The following is a 16067-nucleotide window of genomic DNA, read 5'->3' on the forward strand; positions in this document are numbered from 1 at the left end:
AATATTCATTTTGAGATATTGGCAAAGAAAGTGTTAAAATTCTTTTGTTTTATATTGTTTTCAGCGATTGACGTAACCGCAAAAGAAAAGTCGATCAACATGGGGTTTTCAGTTTCTGAAAGCTCTAAATGTCCTCTTTAAAAACATAAGTCAAACTCATTTTCGACCAGGGTCGACATGTGACTCATTCCTCTTGATTATGTCACATATATTGAAAGTACAGAAGTATCAGCTGCAAATTTGTTTTGTTTTTCAGTTTTATAGTTTAAATTTAAACTTTTTGCCACAGACATAGTTGTTGACTAGTCGCTTTTTTCCATTAATATCAGTTATTTTGTGTGTGAAATGCTTAAAGCTTATCGATATCTGTCATTTTGTGCATGAATACAAAGCTTAAAGCTATATCAATATCAGTCATTTTGTGCATGAATACAGAGGTTAAAGTTGACCAATATCAGTCATTTTGTGCATGAATACAGAGGTTAAAGTTTACCAATATCAGTCATTTTGTGCATGAATACAGAGGTTAAAGTTTACCAATATCAGTCATTTTGTGCATGAATACAGAGGTTAAAGTTTACCAATATCAGTCATTTTGTGCATGAATACAGAGGTTAAAGTTTACCAATATCAGTCATTTTGTGCATGAATACAGAGGTTAAAGTTTACCAATATCAGTCATTTTGTGCATGAATACAGAGGTTAAAGTTGACCAAGATCAGTCATTTTGTGCATGAAGGCAAAGCATAAAACTTAAGGATCCCAGTCTTCCAGAACTGTAGTTCTTACAATGGCCTGAGTGACGAGGTATGGGTCGCAATTTGCTGCTGGTCGACGATCCTCAAGATATCCCTTGCCATCAGCAAACACCTGCAAAATAACAAATGAAGTCAAAAATAATTCATGTTGGGACAGTGCACACCGACATCGCCTGGCTAATAATTACTTGGTACAGCAGAGATACTAAAATAAATACCCGGGATCGATACACGTGAATGTGCTATGCACGATTTGATATTAGACGATAAATCTTTGGATACCGGGGTAGAAAATGATGAATATCTCCCATAATTTTTTAAAAGCCATATTTAGATCCTTGCACTTGAACATATGTGTTGAAAGGATATGATAGTCATTAGCTTGAGTATTGAGAAAGAAGCGTGCGTCTTGAACTCGAAAACTGGCCAAAATTCTGATTTTATATTGCGTTGGTCCTGTATGGACTACAGCACATAGGCTATACTCACTCCTGTGGAGGCAGTATAAAAGTCGATGACCATTGACCTCAATGGCGTATACAAGCTTACTCACACACAGAGAGATCAATTACCGTGCTATTGTCAGTAGCCTTAGTCATGTCCCTCAGCTCATTATGCGTCTCAAAGGTCGGAACAAAATGGCCATGCGTGGCTGTGGATTCAACCTACCATGGCGATTTCTGCCATGAAGATATCGGGGCGACGACACTGTGCAGTGTCTGTGTCCTATGACCAATCATATCGGAACCTTAAAATCATTATAACTCCCTTACAGGGTTGTTTCTTTATTTTAGAACAAAAATGAAATGGGACCATTATGCTGGAGCGATGGGCTATTGAAATCCATACCCCCCCCCCATGGAAGACATGACTGTAAGCACCCACACATTTGAGACTACCACTGCAATCCTCAGGTGCTCAAACTCCCTCTTCAAACATGATATAATGAAAGACAGAGATAAAAATACTAGTTCAAGTCTGAAATTTGGATTAGACGGAAAATGCTGTACTGCACAGGTCAGCAACCAATCACGGCACGCCTTTGCCCTGACGTCAGACGCAAACTAGTCTTTTTATCTCTGTCTTTCATTATAGTGCCATCAGTGTTATAACAAGAAATTCTGTGGTCGTGTAGTCAACTCCCTGTATCAAGGGTTTAGAGCAATAGGCCCTACCTGCAATAGCTGCCTTATATACATTTCACAATTTCAGCATTCTATATTCTACACATCTGAAAATATATGGCAGCTATTGCAGATTGGGGGCCTCCTTGCACTAAATCCTTGATCCGTCTTCTCAAAAAACAGACTTATTCCATCTCCCCATCTGATTAGGCAAAAAAAAAATAATGGTTTGTCTCAAAACTCACGAGTTGTTTGAAAACAAATGCGAAATGAGATCTAAAAAAAAAAATTTTAATTCCAGACTTTTTTCATGGTATTTGGAGAAAAAAATCTGATTTTCACCGAATTTTTCAATTAAAAAATTTCTGCATTTCTTTTTTCCAAATCTCACGATTTTCCAAAATCTGCTGCATGAAGCTTTGAGACAAACCTTTTTTTTTTTTTTTTGGCCTTAAAATCTGTTATAACAAATACCCTCATCCACAAAAAATCAATCGCTCTAAACTCACATGACGAGGTATTCTGATACTAGCTGATCTATTGCCAATACCAGAAGAAAATTCAGTCATCGATGAAGTTTGCTTCCTCCCAGTGAGCCTTCTAGCATTATCTTTGCCTTGATTTGGTGCATACCATCTAATGTGTTCCATATGCCTGTGACTTAACTTGGCAATGGCATCTTGAATTTGCCTAGAAAACAAAATATTTGTGACATGTCATGTCAAAAGGAGACACTTTTGGGCAGGTTATCAATTTTGAGGTTTTTACATATCTTAAATATAATAGAGATATTTTGCTCCACAGTGCCGTTTCCCCCATGGAATCGGACATTCCTAAGCGAAGATATTGAGTTTGTAAGTTATGGTATTATAAAATTGGAAATTGAGATATCGGCCTTTAAAAATATTATTGACAATGTTGAGAGTAGGAATTACCTTGAAAAATGTCTCAAAAAGATGCCAGTTGAGCCATTCCATGTCAACTCCTGGGATGTGCACCGCAGCACCTCTTCAATTTTTTTCTTTTTCTGTGTGGTGGTAGATATTAATGAGAAAGTAAAATCCTGAAAATTTGAGCTTCATCACGCTATTTCGTTTTCCGTGGCATCAATTTGAAATTTAGGGGATCAGCGTAAAAATATTGTGCCATAGCGAAAATCGATGTTTGGAGGTCCATAAATGTATAAAGAGATTTGTCAAAAACGACAACTTTGAAAAGTATGTATCAGGGTATAATTGTGTAAGTTCAAATCTGGCATCAGAAAATTTGTAACTCCTTTACTTTAAAAGATACAGGGCCCTCAAAATGCAACTTTGTCCATTCAGGACCAACTTCGGGGGGTCAGAACTCCAAAAGTAAAAATAATTTTTTTTGTCCATTTTTTTGCCAGTCAAACCCTTTGGTAGGACATTACTCTTATCAATATTGAGTCAATTAGGATAATTTTAGCTGAGATATTACCCATATCAAAACTCGCTTGGAGTTGAGCATTCATTTTTTGCATGTGTACATTTTGCCCCCCTGAAAGAGGTCAGAAAATTTGCCCCACCATCAACTTTGAGGTATAATGAAACCAACCCTGTTTTGTTGACAACATTTCTGAGAAATAGTGGCTTGGGGTCTTGACGACTTTGCATTAAAAACATCAGTTAAGACCCTAAGCTCACATTTCTCAGAAATGTTGTTCAAGCCACATTTTCAACATAAAAATTGGTTGGTTATTGGTCAAATTTTCTGACATTGGTTTTCTAGCATACCTCTATGAGGGTAAAACACATGCAAAAAATGAATGCTCAACTCCATTGCGTTTTGCATGGGTAATATCTCAGCTAAAATTATCCTAATTGACTCAATATTGATAAGAGTAATGTCCTACCAAAGGGTTCCACTGGCAAAAAATGGACAAAAATTATTTTTACTTTCTCGTTCTGACATGTCGTTGAATTAGTCATGGTTTGGGACAAAGTTGAAAAATGATTTAGGGCCCGAAAAGTATCTGACTTAAAGTCTGGCCTCAAATCTTATCTACTTAAAAGTTATGAGGTCTCTCAAAACCTTGTTTCGTTTTGTGTTTTCTGATGCCAGATTTGAACTCTACACAATTAAGTACCCCAGGATACATACTTTTCAAAGTTGTAGGGGGTCTTTTATACATTTATGGACCTCCAACATCGTTTCTTGCTATGGATACTATGACAGATTTTTACGCTGATCCCCTAAATTTCAAATTGATGCCACGAGAAAACGAAATAGCGTATGAAGCTCAAATTTTCAGGATTTTCCTTTCTCATCAATATCTACCACCACACAGAAAAGGAAAAAAATTGAAGAGGTGCTGCGGTGCACATCCCAGGAGTTGACATGGAATGGGTCAGTTATATTCCGGTCTGGAACTATCAGACAATAATTCGCAACAAACCCAAATTGTGAAAAAATCACCAGAGCAGATTTTTGGCTATTTCTCCATTTACAATCCTGCTCGAAAGTGTCTCCTTTTGACATGACATGTCACATTTAAGGGAGTTGTGCTTAAAACAATCATAAATGGCCAACTTGATCATAATATCTTATGTCAAATATTGCAAATAACTTGTTTGTAAGTGAAAATTGCTATCCAGTGTACATAATCTGTCAAGCTCAGATACCTTTGTTCGGATCCAGGGGGCCCAACCCCCTCGGAAAAAGTGTTAAAAATTTTTGGCATTTTTGGCATAATGCAGTGACGTAGCACCATAGAGCCAGGGGGGTATGGGCACATGTCCCCAATCAATTGGAAAATTTGGAACATCCCATAGGAAAATTGCTGAAAAATGGCTTGTCCCCCCCCCCCCCATCAGGCCTGGTGCCCCCCTCCCCCACCCATCATGGTCGGTGTCACCCAATAGGATGACGAACGCAACGCCACTGGCATAGTGTGTGCCAAATTTGTCAACTCCCTGTCACCAGCTTGGACTCCTTGCTCTTTCCCCTGGAAATCTGGGTCCACCCCTGGTTAACACGGACAACATATAACCATGTAATGTGAGCTTGAAAGGTTTGCTCAGGCAGTGATGCACATTTTTATTGTAGTACCATCATTTTGAATGTCAGATTTTGTCTTCCATCAGATAGCTTTCATATCTGTGCATGCATTCTTTGTTTGTTTGTTCATTCATTTGTTTGTTCATTCATAGTCATTCATTAGCTTAAATGACAACAAATGGTGCAAGATATATGAAGTTGTAATTATTTTTATTCCTAATAAAGTGATACAAATAATTTAGTAATTGGGAAAATCTCTGATATTAATGCAAACACCTGATTCACAAAGTACAGTGACACATGTGAACCTGTTGAACTAGTCCATTGTAGACAAGAAACTTGTTCATTGATATCTTTTCAACTAAGATATCAGTGTTTAGGTAATAAACTTTGAATGGCCTAGATCTGAGTTATCAGAGCTAGTCAAATACTGTCATGCCTGTAGTCAAAACAAATATTTAAGGGTACACGATGTATTGTTGGTCGAAGCAGCCAAAAAATTGTTTCATTATTATCAAAATCAATATATTATTGAAATATAACACTTTGATGTACAAATTATATACTTTGAAAACTTGCTTGATTTATTGTTGTTAATGAGTTATGTACGTTTTACAAAAGTGCTGTTGTTTTAGCCCTCTTTACAACATAACTCAAGAACCACAGGGCCTACAAAAGTATATTTGTGATATTTGAATTCTTCTACACACTCGCTATGAAATGATCAATGCAATTTTGCCAAAGCTCATTACCATTCGCAAGATGCTGTGAACTACCAAATCGCAACATTTTGAAAACAAAAACAAAAATGGCATATACTACAGTGTGGGCCAAAAACAACTTTACCCAATTTCAGAGGGTGGTTGCTCAAATTATAGAAGAGCTATTCATGATAATGTTACATATTCTAAATGTATATCTTTCTAAGAGTATGTGATGAAGAAATGGAAGCAAAAGAAGCTAAATTAACAAAATGGTGCTAGTTTTACGCCCGAGGGTCAAAAATCACTTTGTCCACACGTAATTCAATGGGATTTGTCCGATTGCTAAGAGTAAGGCATACATATGCGTTAGGCATACATGTAATTAGTAAACACGTTTGGCTTGTCTTTGAAAAGTGATGATTGTTTTATATGTATGAAAGAAACACAATCGATTTTAATCCCCATGTACTTGTCATGTACTCGAACTTAACTGTCATTGACCAATAATTAGCATAAAAATTACACAATTACAAAGGTTTCATCTGGCGCAAGTTTTAGATTTTAAATAGGTCTTCGTGCATTTTGAGACTGCGTGGCTTATTTCTAAATAGGTTTGCAAGGTGTCAAGATAAAGCAATTCACAACACAACAGAGGACTTTTATGGCAATTGTATACTTAAGAACAGAAAGCTTTTCGGAAGTGTAGCGTCAATTTCGGATTCGTTTCCCGAACGTAAGAGTCCCGCCAAAACCTACCATAACTCTACACATGAACAACTTTCACAACCTCGGAAGTGTGATGAATAGATGCAAAGCACGGAGCGGACGTCCAAGAAGTGACCGTTCAGCTGCAAATATTGCAGCGTTTCAAAGGGAACTTGCAGCTATAACCCCAGAGTCAGTTGTCGACGCAACAATTTGCCGGCCGAACATACCACGAAAAGTGCAAACTTTCTTGTAGATAACATTTTACAAAAAATGACAAAAAATGAGGTCTGAGGTTACAATAATATTGCTTTTGCGCATATTTGAAGAGAATTGTTTTCATATCTTTGCAGCATGAAAGCTGCATATCATGACGAATGATATCGTAGCTTGAAATTAAAATTGTTTATGTTTATTTATTTGGTTGTGTTATATAAAATTGCTGAACAAATTTGTGCGTATACTGAGTGGTTCTCATTCTCTATCGAACTCGGTATTGCAAGTGATGCGACGCGACATCTAGTAGGCCTTCGCGTGGACAAAGTTAATTTTGACCCTTTGATTTAAAACTAGCGTCACGTTCTTAATTTAATACATTTTTGGATAGTTTTTTCACCAAATACTCTTAAGAAGATGTTCTTTACGAATATGTGAAAACAATTTGAAGCAGACTTTTCAATTTTGAGATATGAACCTTTGTAATTGGGTAAAGTTGTTTTTGGCCCACCCTGTAGTAATAATATTTGCTTAAATTTATAAATAAATAACTTTTTAAGAATGAAGCATGGACAACAGTTTGCATCAAATGGTCTGTATCAAAATACTTGTAGATGCCATTAATTTCATAAAGCTTAAATAGTTAATGTCTGTGTTATTAGTTATTTATATATTTTTGAAATATATTATACACTATTCATGTATGGGGTAACCAGGGGTAGCTGCCCCCTGAAAGAATTCTTCCACCACCCTGATATTTAAGATTTTGAGACCTTTTAAGCTCATTTTTGACCATTTTGGTCAAATTTTGCCTCCCCCTTGAAAGTTTTCGTGCTCCCCTTTTCCCTCCTCTGAAAAAAACCTGGCTACTGCTTTGCAGGCCCATAATCAGGATTTATTTGGAGCTGATTTTGAAAAAGTAGACATGGGGGAGGGATAGATTTTGAAAAAGTGGATCTTTTTGTAAAAAAAATCAACCTTTTCTAAAATGTTTACCTTTTTGACCCAAAAAGGCATAAAAGGGGGAACTTTTTTTTAGCCTTTGCCCCCCCCCCCCCCCTAGTTACAAGCCTGTTGCTTAGGGACAAGTCAAAACATAGAACCTGCTATTTGAGTTAGTTACAGAGATACTGTAGTTTTACATGGAAAAAAAGTAAAGTAACAAATTCAGAACTCACTTGATTCCTCCTTTCTCTCTCATCTCCTTGGTGCTGTAATTACAATGTCCCCCAGCTCCACTCCAATCTCCTGCTACCGGCTTAGGATCCAATGACACCACCACACCAAAATCCTCCGCTACCCGATGCATTATAAATCTAGCTACCCAGAGGTGATCTGAGGCCTCTATGCCTACACAAGGCCCTATCTGATACTCCCATGATGCAGGCATATCTTCTGCATTAGTTCCTGCTATCTTGATGCCAGCATGTAGGCATGCTCTGTAGTGTGCTTCCACTATGTCCCTACCGTAGACCTTATTGGCACCCACCCCACAGTAGTATCTGCCTTGAATGAGAAAGTATTATCATTTCAGTAATGAAGTATAAAAATTACAGTATTATACCCAGCAATTAAACCCAGGACCTCCAGAACATAAACAAGTGCACTATTACACAAAAGAGTTTATAGCTGGTTCTGGTTCTAATCACCCCTGAAAGGAGCCAATCTATACTTCTTCAACCTAGAAGTACAAACCAAATCTGTGGCATCGGGGGTCGATGCTTTGCGTCACACACACTGCGTGTTAAAAAATGTGACGCATAAAGAGCATGGTGTGCTCCGCAAGTACAAATTGCGCAGCAGTTGGTGTGCCAAATAAGCATTTACACAGGCATTGCACTGAATTAATTATTCTCATGCCTCCAGTTTCCAAGGTCTATTTACTTTGTACTTCTGAGTTGAAGAACTATAGCAGGAATGGTGCAGAACGGTTTGTTTAAATTTGGTGGATGTAGTGCTGGAATAACGCCATCTTAAACTTGTCTTAGTCTTCTGTTGATGTTATGTGGTCAGGTAAAGTGTTCCAATCCACCATTTGTGTGATATGAACAGGTATTTATAGCAGTTTTTGTTTGTTGATATTTGGGTGTATTTTGAATGCCTTGGTTAGCAATGGACTGGGCGTAGGACCTTTTGCTTTGGGATGGCGAGGCGACCCAGCAGAGCTTGATAGAATATTGTCAATCTTGCTATCTTCCTGCACACTTCCAGGGTCTCCTACTCAAGATTTGTCTTCGTCTCTGTTACACTGCTGTTTCTTTAGTAATGACAAACAAATATTGCAACTCTCAGTCACAGCCTAGATAGGGTAGTATGACCCCACATGCCTCTTACAATGCCTGGTCTGTTATCAATGTTGTGTGTTGCTGTTTAGATTTGCGAGACAAGTAAAGCATACAACAACAGAATTGATAAAAAAATGCAAAGTTTTGTACGAGTATGACGAGTTGTGCTGGTTGATGGGTTCCTGTCTTCCCTCTCTTCTTTTCCCTTATCCCATTGTCTCGTCTCGTCTCCTCTCCACTCCTCTTCCCTCCACTCCTCTTCCTTCCACTCTCCTGCCTCCTCTCCAAATCTCGCTTGTTTTCTATATACCCCTGCTCCTGTGCTCCATACTCCTGTACTCAATCCTGTCATTTACCTTGTGGTCCTGGATACCCCATTTTAGGCCATCCAAGAGGGTGCCCATCTTGATGTATGAATGTATACTCCTGTTCAAAAGCAAACCAGGGTACACTCTCTTTGGCTTTGTCCATGGCTTTCTCACAACTTAATCTGTGATTTGACTCTGAAACGCAACATTTGGAAATAAAAACCAAGCATGAGAATTTCCAGTCAATGTCAAAATTCCAACAGTTGTATTATTTTCAGCTCATTTTCAGGTGTTTTTGTCTAATTTTACATGCTTTTCCAGCTTTTTTTTAAAAACAATTTCTAGACTTTTTCATGAATGCCTGAAAAACTGGTATGATATAGGGCTTATAGCTTAAAGCTTTCATGTGGGACTTGCAACATTCACTTTGTCTCCTGCATATGGTGGGTGCATGGCATTAAAAAGGGTGGATTTTGTCAGATGTAGTGCACTTTGAACATGAATAGACTGACCTTCTTGAGTTAGGTGATATTGCAGGATTTTTCAGAGAAGGGGTGAGGGCAATTTATAAAGGATGGGGACAAATTTGATGAAAATGGTTAAAATTTGTAAGAAAGCCTTAAAAATTGAAAATATCACGCCGACCAGCCAGTGTCTTAGCTACCCACCCATCTGCCCATCATTTCAGATGGGGAATTAGATCCTGGGATGGGCAAAATTAATGCCTTAATGCTACATTATAATTGTAGGTGTTGAGAAAGGCTATTGACCTTTTTAGTAGACCAGATTTGCAAAACAAGGCTATAGCAACACATATTTGGGGTGAAACAGCTCCCCTTGTCCATGCTGATGGGCTTTGACATGTTGGAATCCTATCTATACATGCATAGCACAATAAGAGTTTACTTTTTCTATGGTGAATTTTGGTCCTTTTAACTGAGTGTGGTTGGCATGTGTGGCTCAAAAAAGAGCTGTTTAGATGATAATAACACTAACCTGCTGGTCTTTGCATGTCATATTTTAATACATCACACATTACAAGTTTATGTTTGCCTCTACGGAATGGATCTCCGAACAAGGCCCTGGGAAATAAAAACATGTCACTGTTACTTCCTTCTGCTTGGCCTGTGCTTGAACCATCATAGTTCCATATAGGAAGGTCTACAAAATGAGAAAAATAATGTCAGTTAAAGAATTTAATCTGAAATTGAAGAGAAGGATTAGAAAAGGAAGAAGGAAACCAGGACTTGTATTTTCAACTGTTTATATGATGAGGTGTCATACGCACTCTTAGAAAAAAGGGTTCTAAGGCCTATATCAAAACAGCTAATTTATAAGAAAATGGGTCTTTCTGGCCTATGCCTAAAGTGGTTCTTTCTGGCCTATACTAAAACCTTTTAGTTCTTTGAAGAATTATTTAATGATCTACATACAGGACAGCATAAGAACCATTTTAGGTTATACCTTTTTAGGTTCTACTTGGAAAATTTTCCAAGCAAACACAAATGTTTTCAAAATGTTATAAACATGTTATAAATACGTTTTTGGTTATTTAATATGTTTAATAACATTTAAATGTCAGGTTATATAAAGGTCATGAAATTATTTTTAAAACGTTTTACATGAAAAAACACAACATTTTAAAAATGTTATCAAAATGTTATCATGAAGTACTTGCTGGCAAACATTTTTGCAAAATATTTTCTCAATACTTAGTAACATTATGTTAGAATGTTTTGCATTCAGTTTTCAAAAATGTTTTCTGAATGTTATTAAAACATTTTATACGCTTTTTGCACATATTTGTGGGCAGCGCATGCACCTTTTAAATAAAATGCTCTTTGAAAGGTTTAGGAAAACATTATAACCAAATAATAGTTTGCCATATCATATCTGGGTTATAGGGTTAAAAATTGAAAGCCTGTTGAATCATGTTAACATTTTGTGATATTACCCACAGGTAACAAAACAGCTGAGATATTGCAAACTATTCCTTTTCCCCCTTTTTTGGATTCTTCAGGTGGGTGTTTAGAGTCACTAGCAAGCAAAAACATTGGTGTTCCAATTTTGTCTAACTCAAACGTAAATTGACTCGTGCCCGGGAAACAATGTCTAAACATTTTTGTGATGTGAGATGGAATCACAGAATACCTTTGGCTGAATTTGGTTCAGAGTCCAATGTCCTTGATTTGCAGCGAAGTCCTTGTCCTGTTCCATCAATCCAGATATACATGACTTGCACTTGTTCTGGCTCGGTGAGATCAAGATATTTTTTCACCACGGATTTGTCAAGGTCTGCCGAGTACTCCATTATGATTTTCTGTACAAGTTCTGAAGGTAAAATTACATCCTGTACATTGATGGGAGGGCAATAATGGTGTTCTTATGTTAGTTATTCAAAACACCATGCACCCTATTGTATTTATCAAATTTAAAATAGATCAAAAAGTAAAAAATACTGATGATATGATTTCTTCAATTTCCGACATTTTACCACCCCGTGCATTTTGGTGAACAAAAACAAATGCAGTTTTACTGCATAAGGTATTGGCAACCACAAGATAAAACATATAACCCATCAGCAAACACAAAAATGTTTTTAATACTTTATAAACATGTTATAAGCACGTTTTGGTTTCTTTCAAAACGTTTTAATAACCTTTAGGCCCAAGTGTCGGGTTATATAAAGGTCATGAAAACGTTTTTAAAACGTTTTATATATAAAAACATTAAAACAACATTTTAAAAATGTCAATGTTTATATTATATGTCAAATATTTTCACAAACATTTTTGCAAAATGTTTTGGAACGTTATTAAAACGTTTTATACCCTTAATATAACCTGACAACAAAACGTTTTCTGTAAAACGTTTTGTGTTTGCTGGGTATGCCTATCGTAATTAACCCAATAGCGTGTAAGGGCCAAATCAACTTGCGGGGGGGCAATATTGACAAAAATAGTCCAAAAAAATGTACTAAAAAGTACACAGCAGATGAATGTATTAAAAATTAAAAAAATTAATGTTAATCACGAGAAAGGACAGACAAATATTCGTTTTTAACATTAGACAAGTAAGGCCACGCTCTTCTTGTTGAACGTCAATTACGTTACATCGATAGTTTCCTTTTTCTTTGGAATTTATGCTCAATGGCATACCGACCGGGGCAAGTTTCCTCTCCCCTAAAATTTGATATGCATCTTCCCTTTGGCAGTGGCGTGGTCAGAACATTTTCAAGGGAGAGGGCAAGGCAACTTTTTTTGGGGGGCAATATATTACGAAAATTGTCAAATACGTTCTAAAGAAAGCTTTTTTAAAAAGGCCTAAAAACCGGGCCTAAAAATCTGGGCGGCCACTGCCGGCCAGCATACCATCATTACCATGGGGAAGACTTCTTACAGGGGCAGCTGCCTCCCCCTGGCAACGCCACTGCCCTTTTGTTGGTCGGTCTTATATAGACCATTATTATGTTTTGATGAATCCAAGTGTGTGAAAATATTGGATCCAACACATAATAATGATAAAATTGGATGCTTTACGCCCAATATTTATTGGTCTCGCTATGAGTTTTAAAATATTGGACTCGACTACGTCTCGTCCAATATATTTTAAAACTCATAGCTCGACCAATAAATATGGGCTCAATCGATCCAATTTTATATCAAACTTGGCCTCATTTTGGCCCACCTTAGGGTAAAAACTACATACTTCGCACGCATTTGTCCCGGATGTGATAGAGGGTCATCGGGACGATTTTGCAATTTTGCCCCCCCCTCGGAAATTTTGATCGGTACACCACCGACATTTACTTACCTAATTAGAGAGAACTGCATACAAATTCCTTATATTCCTTAAGTTTGAACTCCATGCGATGACACCAAGTTTTCATCCACACTGATCTGGGCGTTTGAAGAACAACTGGGTGCTGCGGCAGCTCCTGGAAATGTCAAGAGTACAAGTCTGACCGTGCCGGGGATCGGACCGATAATCTAACGGTATCGGTACCCGTGGTTTCTTCGAGCGTTTTTAATTTCGTTGGGTCATATTTCGAAGAAAAATTAAGGACTATTCCAAACCAAAGTGCGAGTTTCATGTTGTTCCGAAAGGCCTTGTTTATATCAGAAGCAAGTTGGGTATCACATATTTATTTGAATTATGTGTATACCCACTCAGCTCCGATTGTCCACCCCCGGGTTGGTGATCAAACGTCCATTCCACATTACTTTGGTATTCAGGTTCTGTTATCGAGCAAAATATTGATAAGATATTATCCAAATCAAATGTTAAATTTGACCCTAAATATTTACACAAAAGTCATGCAGGGTGGCCCAAAATAGGAAAACCGTGTAAAAATCGTATTGTATTCCAAGATTTCAGGAGGCCCAATAAATAATTATTGTTTCATTGAATTGGCTTTTTACCACGTTTAAAGTTAAACGAGGTTCTGAAATTCATCATGTTGAAAAACACGGAATCCCTTACAAACTTGTGATGCGACAGATAATACCAATATTTCTGGAAATAAGAAAATGCTCCAATCACGTTTCATAATATATCATTTTATATTTTCTTTACATCTTATTATTTTTTATCAATATCAATAATCAATATAGTTAATGAACTAAAATGACTGGAATTAAAGGCTTATTAAAGGGGCATTTCGTGATCCACAGCCTCATCCCCCACTTTTCTCAAAAAAAGTTGAGATTTTTATATCACTGGAAACCTCTGGCTACATAATGTTTATGTACAAAATATTTCTTGCAGATTAATTCGTTTAGCAAAGATATCGTAAAATTTGAATTTCGTTCTGGTGCACCAGAACGAAATTACAACGCATTGTCTATGGAGCAGTGTAATACACATAAGCATGCATAACTCGCGAACGCAAAATCGGAAGCAACTGAAATTTTGGGAATAGGTTTTTTTCGTGGATATCTAATGAAAAATGACATAAATAGAGGATGCTAGGATCACGAAATACTCCTTTAATATATATGTCATTTTACCAATATGTTGCTAAAAACCCATGCATAAATGTTCAGGATACTTTTATTTTGCATACTTTGCCTTGAAACTTTATCAAAGTGTTATGTTCAAATAATATAATATTATAGTCTAGCCTCCCTCTAATTTTCAAAATTGCCGCAAAAAGTGGAAATTTGTGGGGTTTTTTTGGGGGGGCAAGAAAAATTAATCCCCTTGCCCCCCCCCCAGTATACTCCTCGCCTAAAAATCCTATAAGAGCTACGCAATGCTATCTTCAGTAGATAGTAATGCTATTCTTTAGTAAATAGCACGAATGCTATCTTCAGTAGATAGTCACCATATCCGCACGTTTTGCGATAATCCCCATCCCATGCAACAAGTGTTGAATGTTCGTGTGGGGATTATACCTGCACCTGTTTCATTGGAACAGAAAAACTGAACTTGTGAACTTGTGACAATTAACGCGTTATGTTGACGATGATTCTGGAATGTGGTTATATTATATTATAATACCAGCCTTCATGCATGAGGATCTAAATATAACATAACATTCCAGCAAGACAATGTACGCCACACACAACACGATGGCCTATTTTAACGAAAATATCATAAACTGCCTTCTGTATGGCCAGCCAGATCACAAGACCTCACATCGAGCACCTATAAGACATAGGCCTATGAGATAATTTCAGCAGACGCATCATCCTGAATGCCACCTGCAATCCTGGAGGAATTGTCTGCAAGGCTTCGTAGAGAATGGGCCCGCATATCACAGACGGAATGTATCGTAAAACAGATACACCGTACTAGTATAGGTAAGTGAAATGATGCTGGTTATAGCCCTTTGTCGTTCGGATATTGTTTAGGCGAGGCGTATCAGGCGCGAGTATGGGGGGGGCTAGAGAAATAAAGGAGAAAAGAGAAAGGAAGGAAAAGAGAAGAGAAAAGTGAAATTGCGCGTAACTGAGTAGGCCTATGCCTAAAAAACTGCGCAGTCGGGTCGGTCGTATTAAGTATAATAATAAAAGGACTGTGATTATTTTAGGCATTACATGAGGGCGGGTTCTCGGCCCAAAAGCCTGTGCAAATTACTGCGAGCCAATCGACATGCAGGGCCCGTCACATTTGTTTCACCAAAGTCGGTATTAAGATGGACTCAATGCTGACTTCAACATCAATCCATGCATGTTTTATTAAGATGCTAAATGTTATAGGCCTAAAGTGTCAGTGGACCAGTGTTAAATTGTGCCCCGGAATTGTGTAAATTGAGTACGGGCCTTTTTTGTTTAAAGCATGGGGTGGGGGTGGGGGTGGGGGGTCAAGGCCGTGTCCAAACACCCCTGCGTATGGATGATGAACAAGAGGCCGTTATGCTCCTATTTTGAACACCCGTACACTTTATGTTTTAAGCAATAACTTAAAAATTAGGCATTATTTACTATTAAGTAATCATGTAATAGTGAATAATGGTTCACGAATGGCATCAATTGGATCTTCATTTTCACACATTTCCAAACTTTTTCTACCCTCCCAAAAAGATAAGCAGGGAAGAGAAAGGGAGAAAATGAGAAAAGTAGAAGAGAAAAGGGATAAAAAGAGAAGAGAAAAAGATTGCACGTATAAACTAAGTAGGCCCATGCCTAAAAAACCCGCACAGTCGGATCGATCGTATAGGTCTGTGATTACTTTAAGCATTGCTTGAAGAGGGGACCTCGGTTCCAAACTTTGTGAAAATTACTGCGGGCCTGCCGATATGCAGGGCCAGTCCTGTTTCGTTTTATCCCCAAAGTCGGTATAAAGACGTACTCAATGCTGACTTTAGTAAAAGTCTTATAAAGTGTCAGTGACAATTTTGCAGAGTTCGGGCCCTTTTTTGTAAAAAGCAATGATAATAATGTAAACATGATGCATCAAATAGCTTCAAATGGACCTTCATTTTGCAAGTTTTTCCAACTTA

General features: G+C 37.5%; 1 protein-coding gene across 1 annotated transcript; it reads right to left on the reverse strand.

Annotated features, from left to right (window-relative positions):
• Positions 1–683: 683 nt before the first annotated feature.
• LOC140137217 (glutamine synthetase-like) lies at positions 684–12504 on the reverse strand. Its single transcript, XM_072158867.1, has 7 exons — positions 12493–12504; positions 11273–11471; positions 10118–10282; positions 9170–9316; positions 7707–8034; positions 2392–2572; positions 684–870 (listed from the first exon to the last, which is right to left on the reverse strand). Exons 1-7 carry the CDS (start codon positions 12502–12504, stop codon positions 754–756), a joined length of 1149 nt encoding a protein of 382 aa, XP_072014968.1. The 3' UTR covers positions 684–753.
• Positions 12505–16067: the final 3563 nt, after the last annotated feature.

Source organism: Amphiura filiformis, chromosome 17 (genome assembly GCF_039555335.1).
Source record: "Amphiura filiformis chromosome 17, Afil_fr2py, whole genome shotgun sequence".
Classification (NCBI taxonomy): domain Eukaryota; kingdom Metazoa; phylum Echinodermata; class Ophiuroidea; order Amphilepidida; family Amphiuridae; genus Amphiura; species Amphiura filiformis.

Coding starts and splice junctions, on each gene's coding strand:
- LOC140137217 (XM_072158867.1), bottom strand. Junction 8,035..9,169: donor GGGGTATCCAGGACCACAAG/GTAAATGACAGG, acceptor TTCTCATTCAAG/GCAGATACTACTGTGGGGTG. Junction 2,573..7,706: donor AGAGAGAAAGGAGGAATCAA/GTGAGTTCTGAA, acceptor TTTGTTTTCTAG/GCAAATTCAAGATGCCATTG.